This window comes from Oreochromis niloticus, linkage group LG7, assembly GCF_001858045.2.
Source record: "Oreochromis niloticus isolate F11D_XX linkage group LG7, O_niloticus_UMD_NMBU, whole genome shotgun sequence".
In the NCBI taxonomy this organism is placed as follows: Eukaryota; Metazoa; Chordata; class Actinopteri; order Cichliformes; family Cichlidae; genus Oreochromis; species Oreochromis niloticus.
In genome coordinates this window covers 16,392,611-16,406,919 of record NC_031972.2, presented here as the reverse complement: position 1 = coordinate 16,406,919, position 14,309 = coordinate 16,392,611, and the positions used below count along the sequence as shown (strand labels likewise).

At 44.3% G+C, this 14,309-nt stretch overlaps 1 protein-coding gene across 6 annotated transcripts in view; it reads left to right on the top strand.

The window, feature by feature from the left end:
• The window catches only part of cdk5rap2 (CDK5 regulatory subunit associated protein 2), a 32,266-nt gene extending 18,050 nt beyond the window's left edge, over nt 1-14,216 (top strand). For 2 of the 6 annotated variants that reach the window (XM_005456197.4, XM_019360979.2), the window contains exons 27-51: nt 11-120; nt 253-396; nt 912-1,013; nt 1,104-1,291; nt 1,386-1,719; nt 1,822-3,337; nt 3,509-3,610; nt 4,044-4,192; nt 5,644-6,047; nt 6,157-6,389; nt 6,871-6,922; nt 7,997-8,169; nt 8,679-9,026; nt 9,223-9,348; nt 9,449-9,565; nt 9,751-9,940; nt 10,711-10,826; nt 11,573-11,785; nt 11,909-11,998; nt 12,113-12,375; nt 12,459-12,608; nt 12,702-12,840; nt 13,077-13,123; nt 13,257-13,311; nt 13,677-14,216. In XM_005456197.4, coding sequence (XP_005456254.1) covers nt 11-120; nt 253-396; nt 912-1,013; nt 1,104-1,291; nt 1,386-1,719; nt 1,822-3,337; nt 3,509-3,610; nt 4,044-4,192; nt 5,644-6,047; nt 6,157-6,389; nt 6,871-6,922; nt 7,997-8,169; nt 8,679-9,026; nt 9,223-9,348; nt 9,449-9,565; nt 9,751-9,940; nt 10,711-10,826; nt 11,573-11,785; nt 11,909-11,998; nt 12,113-12,375; nt 12,459-12,608; nt 12,702-12,840; nt 13,077-13,123; nt 13,257-13,311; nt 13,677-13,822 — 5,507 coding nt within the window. In that variant the 3' untranslated portion in view covers nt 13,823-14,216. The remainder of the gene's footprint in view (nt 1-10; nt 121-252; nt 397-911; nt 1,014-1,103; nt 1,292-1,385; nt 1,720-1,821; nt 3,338-3,508; nt 3,611-4,043; nt 4,193-5,643; nt 6,048-6,156; nt 6,390-6,870; nt 6,923-7,996; nt 8,170-8,678; nt 9,027-9,222; nt 9,349-9,448; nt 9,566-9,750; nt 9,941-10,710; nt 10,827-11,572; nt 11,786-11,908; nt 11,999-12,112; nt 12,376-12,458; nt 12,609-12,701; nt 12,841-13,076; nt 13,124-13,256; nt 13,312-13,676) is intronic. The other 4 variants (XM_025909220.1, XM_025909219.1, XM_025909221.1 and 1 more) reach the window with 4 other exon arrangements.
• Nucleotides 14,217-14,309: the final 93 nt, after the last annotated feature.

Below are 14,309 nucleotides of genomic sequence, written 5' to 3'. Positions count from 1 at the left end.
TGTTTTTCAGGCGACTCTTTGAGTTTCATTGGAGATCAGACTTCCTACATGAGTATCTGTGTAGGAGAAGGACTGGATGACAGCTTGTCTCATCTGTCTGCTCACGAGCTTAAACAGAAGGTATTTTACATTTTGTTGCTTTTTGTCTCATTCTTATATAGTGTCACGTTGAAGTTAATTAGTGTGCTCCATGTGTCACTGTACCAACGGTAAAGCTGGAAATGTGTAAAAATGATTTCTCTCTGTGTTAAGGTGCTTGAGCTGCAAGACCATGTCAGCAGGCTGCAGACCTTAAACAGTGAACTGCAGAGCCAACTTTCACAAATGGAGAAGTCAGAGCGTGACACTGACAACAAAGACGACAAAGACCGCAAAAAGCAGCTGCAAAGAGACGAGGTTGTACATAAAGTTATGGCTGCAAAGTTGTTGTTTTTTGTTTTTGTTTTTTAGATCTTCCAAAAGAGGACACGTCTTGTCATTTATTAGTAATGTTTCTTCCAGAGTATGCCCACATTTAGAAAATACTTGAGAAATCACGAATCATTGTCTGACATCCTTCCTGTAATAGCTCCTTTCTAACCTTAGAATTTACAGCTTAACCTCTGTTCTGTCTAATCTGTTGCTAATGTCTCTTCCCTCTGTGGTACTAAATGTCTGAATTCTTTAACAAGTGTGTTTCTTGTCTGTAATAGAGTAAGTACCCTGTTTCTCTTTCCTTCATCTTTCCTAATCAGTCCCTGTTTTATCTTTATCTCTGTGTCCCATAAAACGGTCTCTCTTCGCCATGCTACATTAGACACATCATGCCATTCTGCTGTTGCTGTGCTGTGCTTTATGGATTCTGTTCCCACATTAAGTTTTCTTTTACCGAGCCATGTGTGTCATACTCGCCTCCCATCCCATTACTCTAGCAGCTCAAGAAGACGCTTGAGAAGCATCCTCTGGTTCACAGTAACAAGACACATCTCCCTGGTCAGGACAAAGAGAGCCAGACATGCAGTAAACTAGGACAGGTATGAAACAGATGATCATTAAACAACTGAGTACTTAAGTACTATTTGAAGAGTTTATAAAACCTTCTTTCTAAATAATTGCTCTTTTAGATGTTGCCGGAAAAGCTTTTGGATGATGTGAGTATGGACAGTGGCCTCAGCCAGAGTAGAGAGCGTGCTCACTCTAGCAGCGACATCTTGGACACTGGGGAGGAATATTCTAGGGAGATGAACACAGATTTAATGGCACTTAAATCCCTATTAGCTGATTGTGGGTCAACATCTGTCTCGCACCTTAGGTAGGTCTTTCTTTCAGAGTCTACTCCTTATTTTCCCCATTACTTGGTAGTTAGAAGTCTGAACTGTAATCTGGTCGAATGTTTCTCATTACAGAGAGGAAATGCTCAGGCTCAGATCAGAAAATGATGAGCTGCGGGGTCTCCTGAAGGAACAGAAATCGTCTGAGTACAAAGAAAAAGAGAGTACCGATGCCTCAGGGAACAGCAGTGAGGGACAGGCTGAGTTGAGGAAGAGTTTGGAAGCACTGGACACAGAAGATGCAAAAGTCACCAAACTGTCAAAGAAGAGGGGAGGGAAGAAGTGGAATGAGATTTCGGAGGGGGAGAGTCCCATTACCAATGTCAGCACTGCAGATGACGAGGAGAGTCCAAGAACTAATCGCCAGCCACACAGCAACAGTGAAAAACAGCATTTTGCAAGACATAGGGTAAGTTTTGTACTGCAGAAGAAATAAAAAGACATCACTCTTTCCTGCATGAAGGCGTTCTTGGGTTTTAATGTCTGTTTCTTGTGTTTGTGTAAATTGTAGTCTGGAGGCAGATCTCGCCTTCCTGTGCCCGTGAGGCTGAGAGTGGAGTCTAACAGCAGCAGCAGGCAGCCTGGAAGCTCCGAGCAGCTCAAAACTGATGGACTTCAGCACCTTGATTCAGATGATGTCTACTGGTCTGACCAGCATGTACACACAGACTCTGACACTCACATATCACTCCAGCACAGCACTTCCCCTTCCGCCACCCTTGGATACCCTAATCGTAGCTGTAGTCCAGTGGGGTCCGAAAAGGGCTCTGAAGCCAGAGAATCACTGGATCACACCCAAGATGATTCTGCACTATACACTCAGCTGGAGCTTCTCCACCAGGAGTGCCAGGAGAAAGAAGCACTGATCAACAAGCTGAGTGAGCAGCTTGCTGATTGGGAAGAGCTTCATGCACAGCTCCAGGAGAAAGACAGACTGAACTCCCAGTACGTAGAGGCTTTACAGGCAGCAGAATCTACTATCGCTTATCTGACTGCCTGCAGTCTGGACAGCCAGGGTGGATTTGGTTCACACACAGGTTCTGGTTCTGTGGGTTCTGACGCGTCTCTCCATGGTAGATGCATTGAACTGCAGAAAGCCTTGCAGCAGAAAGAGGAGTTCAACAACCAGCTCATAGAGCTCCTGAATTTGGCAGAGAAAGTCATCAGCTCTGCAGAAAGCCAAGAAAAGAATCCTGAAATCAGCGATCTTTGTCAAAGGATTGAGGGAGCTTTGCAGCAGCTGCATAGCTCTCCAAAGGAAGAAAGCACCGGAGGGGTGCTTCAAGGTACCGAGGACTCTCTGCACGAGCTGCAGCGTCATGCAGACTCTTTGCAAGAAGCACTTTGGGAGCAGAATAGGCTCAATGCAGAGCTGCAAGAAAAACTGAGGGCCACAAATGCTGCTGCACAACATGGATACACCAGTGACAGAGTAGCAGCAGAGTCACTTAAAGAAAATGAGGCAAAGGAACACCGCGGTCCTGATACTAGTTTAAATCAAGAGGCGATTGACGTTCTAAGGAACTGCTTTAGTGCAACAGAGTCCGCTGTTGCCTCTTTAGCAGCACACTGCACAAATTCTGGCTCTGTGACTGCTGGCAGATCCCAGATCAGCTCTGACTTGCAGATAAATTTAGACAAACTTCAGAGAGCCCTCCAAGAGCGGGAGCAACTTGGAGAACCTGCCCCACCGATCTCCGAACCCAGCAACAACCTGTCTACTGCTTCAACTGGAACAAAGGTACAAGAGCTTCATCGCCATCTCTGTCTCCTCTATGAGGTCTTCAGTGATTACTCTCAGAGGATATCTGAGCTCCAAGCTTCCCTGCAAGAAGAGAGGGGTCACAAAATGGAGAGGGAAGCCCACAGGGCAGTGCAGGACGGCAAAGGCTTACCGCCAAGTGTTCAGGTTGAACTGGAAACACTGCACAAAGCACTGAGGGAGAAGAAGAAGGCATGTAAAAGCCTGGAGGCGAAACTGGCCACTGCTCTTACCAGTACATCCTCTCCTGAAATGACAAAGAAAGGTAAGCTGTTGAGCAGCTTTCTTCTACATGTGCTTGTCCACAGTAATTCAAATGATTTTGTGATACTGCAAATCCCAGTTTGGTCAGGAACAACATAAGTGGGGATAGAGACAAATGTACATTCTTTGATTGATTTCTTCCTAACCAAACGTATATTGCTTCCAATGCCAGCTCCTGAGCAGGATGACAAAAGCGTGCAGGTGGATTTGCAGGACCTGGGTTACGAAACCAGTGGCAAGAGTGAGAACGATAGGGAAGAGAGCAGTAGCACAGGTAGACAGCCTTCAGACAGACTCTGCATGTCTGTCTGCTGAGTGGATACTAATCTCAAGTCTGGATAGATTCTCTTAATGTAGAATGTATGCATGAGGAGTGAACAAGGGCACACTGTCTCTGACTCTGAGAAATATTTTCTGCCTGGGTCTCTGTAACCACACTGTCTTTTTCTGGTTTTTAACTATGGAGTTTTCTTTACTCTTCCCAAATTTGAATGGGCTGTCTCTATTCATGCATGTTTTCACTTTAAGGTTTGGGAATGTCTTTTGAGCACTCATTAACCTTTTACCTCGATTTCTTGTCTTATTCAAATTTGGCTGTATCACAAATGACTTCTTTCCTCACACTGCTCAATCACTGTTTATTTTCTACAACTTGCACTGGACTCCTCCCCATAGTCTAATGTTTCTGTGCCTCCCTGTGTTGCCAGATTTAGAGGTTGGGGTAAACCCTAGTTGCAGTGGCTCCAGCCTGCCTTCCCTGTTGAAACATGAACAGGCCAATTTCTCCTCTACTGAAAATTTGGACTCAACCTCCAGCACCCCGTACCCTAGTTCCCCAGCTCTCAGCTCAGCCAAGGTATTTATCTTATTATTTGCTTATCATCTTATTCGTCTCTCCCACCACACCACAGCAAAGTACACTAGGGAATGATGGGGAATGTCACTACTGTGGTTATATGCAGAGCTGTGTCTGTGAGCACAGGAGTCCTCCTGCTACTCAAACTTTGTTTGTTGAGTGACGACCAATCAGAATAGAGGAGCACTGGGTCTTAGAGGTTTACCAGGGCCTAGTGTAATATAAATACATTATTCTGAACCGTGATTCATACAGCAGTCAAGTGAATAACACTGATTATCTCTTCATCATGGCACCTGTTAGAGGGCGGGATATATTAGGGAGCAAGTGAACATTTTTGGAAAAATGGGCAAGCATGAGGATTTGAGCGAGTTTGACTAGGACCAAATTGTGATGACTATATGACACAGTCAGCGCATCTCCAAAACTGCAGCTCTTGTGGGGGGTTCCCAGTCAGCAGTGGTCAGTAGCAATATCTGTCAAAAGCGGAAGGAAAGGAACAGTGGTGAACCAGTGACAGAGTCATGGACAGCCAAGGCTCTTTCATGCACATGGGAAGCAGAGGCTGCCCCCTGTGGTCCAGTCCAACAAACGAGCTACCGTAGCTCAAGTCTCTGACTGCTGTCCATCACTGATCACAATTGACTCGTGAGCATCAGAACTGGAGCGTGGAGCGATGGAAGAAGATGGCCCAGTCTGATGAATCAGTTTGAATGATGAATGCACTACTGGAAGAAGACACAGAGGAGGCAGTGTGATGCTTTGGATAATGTTCTGCTGGGAAAACTTAACTTATTCCATCCATGTGGATGTTACTTTGACCCATATCACCTACCTAAGCGTTGTTGCAGATCATGTGCACCCTTTCATGGAAGCGGTATTCCCTGATGGCTGTGGCCTCCGTCAGCAGGACAATGCGCCCTCCCAAAATAGTTCAGGAGTGGTTTGAGGAGTACAATGATGAGTTTGAGGTGTTGACTTGGCCTCCAAATTACCCAGATCTCAATACAGGTGAGCACCTGTGGGATGTGTTGGACAAACGGGCCCGATCCATGGAGGCCCCATCTCACAACTTACAGGACCTGAAGGATCTTTTGGTGCCAGATACCACAGCACATGGGTTTAGTGAAGTCCATGCCTTCACGGGTCAGAGATGTTTTGATGGCAAAAGGGGGACCGACACAATATTAGGCATGTGGTCATAATGTTATGACTGATGGGTGTATAAGGCAACTCAAGCAGATTCTAAAAATAAATACATGTATCAAGAAATGAGAATAATAGTGTTTGAGAACATTTACATACATTACAGTTATTTTAAACAGCTTTGTTAGAATCGACAGTGTAACAACAATGATCAGAAGTTACAGCATGGGTTTCTGGTTTGATTCCATTTAACATTAGTTTTCACTTTTAAAATCTGAACCTTCTTCCATCTGTTTTATTTTTAGGTGAGTCTCAAAGGTCTGCAGGTCTATAGTGAGTACGGTGTTTCTGAGGACCCTCTGCAGCTTCAGGGACAAGTCAGAGAGCTCAAGGTCCAGCTGGAAAACCAGACAAAACTAATTCTCCAAATGCAGAGCCTTCTGCGTAGGAACTCCCTCTCCAGTGACTTGGTCAACAACACCTCAGACCCGTCTGTGATCAAGGATCAAGAGGGCGCACAGAAAGATGACCGCAGTCAAGATGGCAGCCACAGAAGTGGGCAGCTAAGGGGGAAGAAGGCTGGGGAGACCCAGGCAATTAAGGATAAGAGCAGCCGGGTAAATATGGAGCTGGAAGGAGAGAAGAGGCTGAACAGAAGCATCAGTGAACAACTACAGCCATCCCGCAGCCGCTCCACATCACCTGCTAGGTTAACCATCTTTGAAGTGTTTTATTAGTACTTCACCTTCTTTACTCTAAGGAAAATCTACATGATCTTTTTTTTTTTTTAAGTGTCCCTAATTGGGTCTTCTCCACAGCTTGGACTCCCTTGTGAAGTCACAGGCCCGAGAGCTCTCGCAGCTGAGGCAGCAGATCAAGGAGAGCCGCAGGCTGGGAGCCCTGCACCGGCGGCAGCTGGAAGAGCTGAACCAGGCCTTCAAAGAGCTGCTGCAGGCTGAAAAAGTCGACTGCTACATGGGAGAGGTGGTGAAAGAGCAGCTGGACAAGAGCCTGAGCATTCTGGACAGGCTGGAGGGACGGCTGGACAAAGGTAGCTGCTGCCGTCATCGTAATTGTAGTAGTTGCTTTGCCTAAATTATTATATAGATCCATGATTAGGTGTTGTTCATGTAGTATCTGCCATCACTGCAGACGTGTATTTGTGGTTATGTGACAGTATTTACTTAGTGTGCTTGGAGGATGTTTGTTAGTGCCATTGTAGTATAATGATTGGAGGAGACAAGTGCAGTTACAGCAAAGCCATTTTAGAGCATGAAGGGCATTATTTTAATGAAAGAAATTACTTGATATAGTGATCGATAAACTTACTGATGATTTCCTTCATTATCAAAGAGTAGTTTTGAAGGCAGTTGTTAAGTCGTAATAAGACTTATGGCCGGGTACAAACTTGACTTGACGGTCTAACAAGGGGAAAACAGACGCCACCAGAAGAGAAACGAAGACAGAAGAGCAGCCACTCGTAACTGATTTGTACAGACACGTCCATGACAGCGTCTTTTTCTGTCTTGTAGGAGAGACTCATCTGGATAATGAGGATGTGCCAGCTCTTGAATTGTCTCGCAGGTACAAATACGTTATTTCTTTATTTTTAGTGTATGCAACAGTGGGTGAAACATTTATCACATATATATGTTATATGATGAGAAATTAGCTTTTTTTAAAAGCTGGTGTTTACTTTTCTGTCCTTCTAGTGACCTAGACTGTAGTCCCTTTGTTAAGGTCACATGTGCGACTGTATTTTGGGGTCATAAGCTGAGCTCTTTGAGATGTTTGTCTCATTATGACCCTTTTAAAACTGCCCCCGGCTATTTCCATTATGACCCTGGGCTGTGCACGTGAATAGTTGTCCTGCTGTTGACCTATTTTGTTTTTGTGTCAGCCAGAAGTAAATTAAGGCTCTGCTGCCCATCACTGGGTCAATATTGTCACTCGGTATTCCCCATACTTTCAGTTTCATATCATAACCATCTTAAACTTTGACTTTTTTACATTTTTATTGGCAGGAAATGCATTAAGCGAGAGTCCCATGAGCCTTTAATACAACAATAATAACTGTAGACTTGCAAAATTGCAATTTGTTTGTTTTGGACACAGTAAAATCATTTTATCCTTCTATCCTTGATGTGAATAGGTAATGCATTTTTTAGCCACACTCTTGTATCAGATTATAAATTAAGGTTGCTCACAGCCACGCGCATTAATCCATATTACTACTGATGTGGGCAGTTTTGGGGAGCTTCAGCAGGCATCACAATCACTGCTGTCCCATGAGGAGTGCATGAGAGGTCCTCCTGAAAGCTTGTGTAGAATCCAGCAGGAGATAGATTATCTGCGTCTGGAGCTAGAGGGTGAGAGAGAGCTGCTGCAGCAGCACGTCGCCCTGCTCGTCCAGCAAAACCTCACCCTGGCTGATTGCACCAGGGAGCAGCTGGACCTGTGAGTGGGTTTGATCCAGACAGCATGACGTTTGCTGTGAGCTCCTGTGTCAGATTTCCCAGCTGTGTGTTGTTTGAAGCCCGCTGGTTATAGGAACATAGTTTTCTTTACTTTTTGGGGTTGCTGTTCCTTTTTCTCTCCCAGCAGTTATACCGAGGCCTCCCGACTGGTGTTAACACACATCATTCCTTCTCCTTCCAGGTTAGCTAAAGAGCTGCAGGAGAAGAACCGTCTCATCCAGAGCCTGCAGAGCCAGATTAGACACCAGAGTCTCAGCAGCCACCACAGCTCTCACTCTGATCTGTCCCACTCAGACAGGACTTCTTCCTCCTGCCACAGCAGCCCAACCACACAAGGTGGCAATCGAACCCACAGTAAGTATTTCTGGATCCAATGCTTTAAGTCTCAGAAGCTTTTTTTTTTAGTTAGATGATGTCAGACAGGTATATTTTGTGCCAGACTGGGATTAATTCAGTTTGCCTCATTAAAAATGCATATTTTCTTCACTTCTTCACTTCTGCAATGTCATTGAGATCAAACGGCTCCTCTTCTACATGCACAGGCAGTCTAGTGCCTGCCTGTAATACCACTTATTGTCCACTCAGATCCTTTCTGTTGCAGTGAGGCATTCTGCAGGACAAAGCTTGCCAGCCAAGGCTGGAGGCGGTGTCCAGTTTCAATCCACTGCCACTTAAAGTTGCATTATTCAGTGGCACATATCTGTTTCAATCTTCTGATATTTTGTGACCACGAAGGCTATTGCAGAGACAAGTGAAGTCCTTTAGAAGCACCTGGAGACAAAGAATAATAATAATAATAATAATATGCAGTCTGGATTTGAAGTGTTGGATTACTCATGTATTGTCTTCCTGTGCATGTTCAGGTCAGCAACTACACTCTGATTGGACGGGTGCAACTGTGTCACCTGTAGGAGGAGCTCAGGACGAAGGTGTCTCCGGTCACAGAGATGCTGGCGGCAGACTGCAGGGCCTGCAGAGGGAGAACGGGCGGCTGCAGGAGCAGCTGAGGAGCAGCGAGGAGCTTAACGCCACCCTGCGCAGCGAACTGGACCTGCATTGCTCTATCATGGCCCAGACCACCTCCCATCATCAGGAGCAGGAACAAGGGCACGACCAGGAGGGCTCAGGGCCTCAAACAGAGGCACAGAAACAGGACGGAGACACGAGCGCTCAAAAGAATGCTGGAGAACTGCCTCATACAATGAATTCAGGTAAATATAAAGCAATAGTAGGGTGATTAGCATGTCAGTTAATAACTACATTATACTGAGAAAACGCTACGTCCAGATGAACAGATTCAACTTTTGGAGACTGAGAAATATTGTTAATTATATGAGCTGTGTGAGTTTATTGCTAATGTAAAGGAGTGGAAAAAAAACGTGTGCTTTATCCACGTGTGTCTGTTAGACCTGCTGGCAGAGCATCTACAGGAGATCAGAGCTTTGCGACAACGTCTGGAGGAAAGTATTCGCACCAACGACCGTCTCAGGGAGCAGCTGGAGAGGAGACTAGCTGAAGTGGAAAAGGACCCAGGTACACACCAAAAAACTGTCTTTTAGTATTTAGGGTATTTTGTTTCCACATGTCCAACATAATTATATGGTCCTTATGCATGTGTATGTGCCATGTTCAGCAGCCACCAACATCTTCATCCACGGCAACGAGGAGCAGGGTCAGCTGACTCAGGAGGTGCGATTCCTCTGGGGACAAAACCAAACTCTGAAGGAACAGCTCAGCATGGCGTCCAGAGGTATCGCTCTTTTTATGTTTAGTTAAAAATTACATGATTTTCAGTAAGAAAAAAGAAGAGGAGAGAAACAGATGCTAATTTCTTGTTTTGTCCTTGTTGATGCTGATCTATAATACCCTAAATATTTTTCCTTTATCTCTGGGAATTACATGCTTAACAAGGTTTACAAACTTTATTTCCTCCAGACAAGCAGAAGGAGAACGAGAAGCTCCGGGAGACCCTGGCCAGGCGGACGGCCAAACTGGAACAGAGCAGGAAGGAGTGTGAAGCTCTGAGGCAGGAAAACGGCCAACTGCAGGAGCGACTGGAGCACAGCAGCCGGGAAAACTCCCAGCTGCAGGATTCACTGCACCGCAGCAGGGAGGAGCTTCACAGGTACACACACACACACAACATCAGTCCTGATGGGGAGCACACATTTCTACACAACACGCTTAATGTCATTAAAGCACTCATTTGTGTAACCTGACACTCCACACAGCTACTAATGGCCATTCTAAAAAGTGATTACTGTTCCCATTATTCCTTACTGTTAATACGTCTGTGAAACCTGAGCTCATCACTTGAAGGCTCATCCGTGAACACACACATGCACATGATGCTACAGCGATGGTATGTGACCTCTTGCCACGGGTCCTACTGACATGAGGCTGACACTCGAAACCAGGAGTGTAGATTACTGTCAGATCACATCTCCTCTCCCTTTCCTTCACCCGAGTGTGTCACTTTGTCTAATATATACACATTAGGCTTATTGTAGTTGGTGCTGCTGTTTTTACATATATATATATATATATATATATATGTATATATATATATATATATATATATATATGTATATATATATATATATATGTATATGTATGTATGTGTGTGTGTATCTATATATCTATATATATAGATAGATAGATAGATACACACACATATATATATATAGATAGATATATATATATATATATATAGATACACACACACACACACATATATATACATATATATATATATAGATACACATATATACATACATACATATATTTTATTTATTTATTTATTTATTTTTTAAATTGTTTGATGTATCAAATTTTAAAGGCATGGCATCACTTTAGGCTGAATTTTTTTGGTGCTCTTCCAATCACTGTCTCCAGGTTGCAGTGCGAGGTGAAGCTCCAGAGGCAGCAGCTGTCCGATTCCCAACATCTCCTCCAGACGCTGCGGGTAGAGCTGCAAGTTTACGAAAAAATAAAGAGCGAGTCTAACAAACGTAAGCGGTACTGCATGATTTCCATTTTTGTTTTTCAGTAGCTGGAGTTCTTCTGAAATGTTTGTGCTGTAGTCAGACTTTCCAGCAGCTTCTACGAGTGTTGGAGGACAAAACTTGTACTTTTTGTTGTATAGGAAAGTTTTTGGATCATGTTTGGATTGGTGTACTGACAAGATGATAGATTGTAATAAGAATATCTAATGATATTGGCTAATAACTGGTGTATTGGGGTTTTTTGGATGCAACATGGCCACATGGGGGCAGTAAAGAGGGAGACAAGGAGATCATCTTAAAGAGGAAACCCTCCAAACTTGTATTCAGTTTTGTTTTTAGCATTTATGGGTGTATTTGCTGAATCTTTTGATTGCACTTTGTCCACCAGATTTGACACTGTATAAAATAAGTAATGGTGACACCATCAAACTTCAATTAACCTCAAATCCTGTTTGGAATTCTTGCACTACAGTTTCTCAACCCTCATCAGCCGACATTCACAACATTTTATATGCATAATGTTCCTGTTTGCTAAAATGATCAAATTTAAGGACTTTACACACCAGACGTGTAATTTTGCAGCATTTATTTTTTCAGATCCAGTTTGATTTTTTAATTCTTTTGTTCTTATTTTTCACATGCGAATAAAAATATCTGACCACAAGTTTGTAGCAATGTACCTGTGGGGTTGCAGCAGTTCTCAGCCTCAGTGTCACTGACAAGAGGATATTTCTCTCTCGTTCGGCGTGCAGAATCCAGCGAGGTGGCCCAGGAGCCGTCCGCTCACGCTTCCTCCGGCTCTGTGGACCTGGGCGAGCTGCTGTCAGAGATCAGACACTTGAGGCTTCAGTTGGAGAGGAGCATCCAGACCAACACGGCTCTGCGGCAGAGACTGGAGGAGCAGCTGCTCAGAGGACCCGGCCGCTCTGAAACCATCAACATCAACTACCTGCTGTCCTCTCCAGGTAAACGGAAAGCACGTTCTTGCATGCTGATGAGCTTTGATGGATTCAGAAGGCCACGTAGGCACTGCCAGGTCATGGCAGGTCAGGTGTTTCCTTTGCTTATTTATTTTTTATCACTCTTAGATGAAGGGGGCAGGTCGCCGGGCCGAGAAGGCTGCGACACTATCCGCCACTCATTTCAGACTCACAGAGAACACACCAGCATCCACCACGGTAAGAAAAGCTCTTCAAAGCTGGTCCTGAAGCCAAATCACATATTTCTATGACAGCAAATACAGACTGATGACATTTGAACTCACCTGGATCTGCTGTGTTGGACCTTTTCAGATGTGAGATATCAATCTCTCTCAGAGGTGGACGGTGGCTCGCTCAGCAGCAGCTCTGGGGACAGCGTTTCCGGCGCTCCCTCTCGGCTGGTGCCGGGTCACCGGATGTGGGCGAGCCGCAACGGGCGCCACATTTTGGGCTTGATTGAAGACTACAACGCACTCCGCAAGCAAATCTCAGAGGGACGGAAGCTGTCACGCAGTATGGACACGCAACTGCAGGAGTGTCTGCACACGCTTCAACAGCAGGGCTGTGACAACAAGGTGGGGAGCTCGTCGTGAGGTTTAAATCGACCGAACCTTCCAGAAAATAGAAATGTGACGTTAGCCTGTCCACATCTTTGTAGGTGATTGAACAGCAGCATCTGAAGAGTTTATCCTGCAGCATTAACACCATGCACCAGGTGCTGGAGGAGGCTGGCCGACTGCTCAAACTGGTGTGGAGAGTATCTTTGCCAATTGGGAACACAGCAAGAGACAGCTGCAACAACCAGCAGGTAAACACATGCACAGCACACATTGTGCATCCAGGCTCTCCAGTTAAACATCTGCAGACCAAATCCTTTCTTTCCTGATATCCTCCAAATCAGGATGAGCTGCTGAGAAATGAGATAGCCCGACTGAAGAGCCGGCTGTCCCAGCAGGAGAGGATGCTGAGCGGAGCCATCAAGCGTCTCCGCACCACCAACCAGCTCAAAGAGGGAATGGAGAGAGTCATCATCGATCAGTGTAAGTTCATCTGCTTTTACTTTTAAACTGCATAGAAGATGAAATGTTTGGTTGAAGCAGTTTTGCAGCTATTTGAGTTTATTGATGGAAGTATTTATCAAGTCAGGCTCTCTGCTCCTGTTTTATAGTTTATTTTTTTTGTGTGATATTATTTTATAAAGTAAATATAAAATCTCGATACCAGTATAATTATACAAGACTGTGGACATGAATTGTTTTATTTTTGTCCTTTGTAGTGTCTCTGACCCATGGAGTGTTGAAGAAAGCCAGGGGGAATTTAGAGGTAAGCCTACAGTAAAAAGTGTATGACCCAGTTATAATATGTCAGACTAATGCTGTTACCCACAGCGGTATTTTCTCCATTAGTGAATCACTCCCCTTTTCCCCCTTTTTTCCTGTCTGTGAAATATCGGTAGACAAATTACTGTACCCAGTTTGGCCTGAAAGGCCTGTCTGGAGGACCAGACGAAGGTTAGTGTGGATGCGTTGCTCTGGTTGTTTCTCCTGCATGAAGCAAATACCAGAATTTGTGTCCTCCTAACACTGTATGAACTGTGTTGGGCTTTAGCCAGATATTTGGTTTTGATTTTTGATTTACGCTCACAGGGGTGTGTTTTGCGTGACCTTACAGCAAGCATACTTTTAGCTTTGCAACTATTCATTTATCAAGATGACAGATGCATGTGTCTGAAGCTGAGATTGTAAAACTTACTTGAAATATTTTTTGTGCCTTAAGCGTTGTTTTTGTTTATCCTGCATGTTTGTGGCCAAAGGTGTAAAGTGACCATTAAAGCCAGCCAGTTATTTTACTTTACACCCTCAACTTTTCCTTTCAGGAAGTCCCAGTCAATGGCCAGTAGTAGACACTACAGACCCTCAGTCTGAGCAGACGAATGCCCCAGTTTCCAGACGGACTGCAGAGAGGCACTCTGAATCCTCAGAGGATCCCAACAGCGACAACTCTTTGCAATGCAGCTACTAAAGGTGCCAGCAAAGCACCGACGCAGCAGCTCCCCAGTCTGCATTCTGCCTTTCCGTCCTGCTGTAAAACTGTCACCTTAACCTTAGAAAGCTAAGCTTTTCCTACCTTATTGCACATGTCCTGCCTTTACTTTGATTTCTATAAAAAGGTACTGAAGTTGTAAAAGTTTTCTTTAAAAGCAAGAGTATGCCTCTGTAAATAATAATCTGTGCGATTCAGATATTTTCCTTTTATTCGTTTTATATGACGCATATGACAACATGACTGTATTTTATTACTGACTTCCAGTTTTTACTTGTTGTTGTCACCTGTCAGTTTATGTACAGGATTGTTTAGATCAACTGTGTTCTAGCAAGTATGTGCAAATGCAGTAAAATAAACTGAATGCTGAAGCCTTCGAGTCTGCAGCAGTTTGATTTTACACAGTGGATTCAAAAAGAAATTCTAATCAGAATTTGTGGTACAAAAGTTCCTTTATTAGCATATA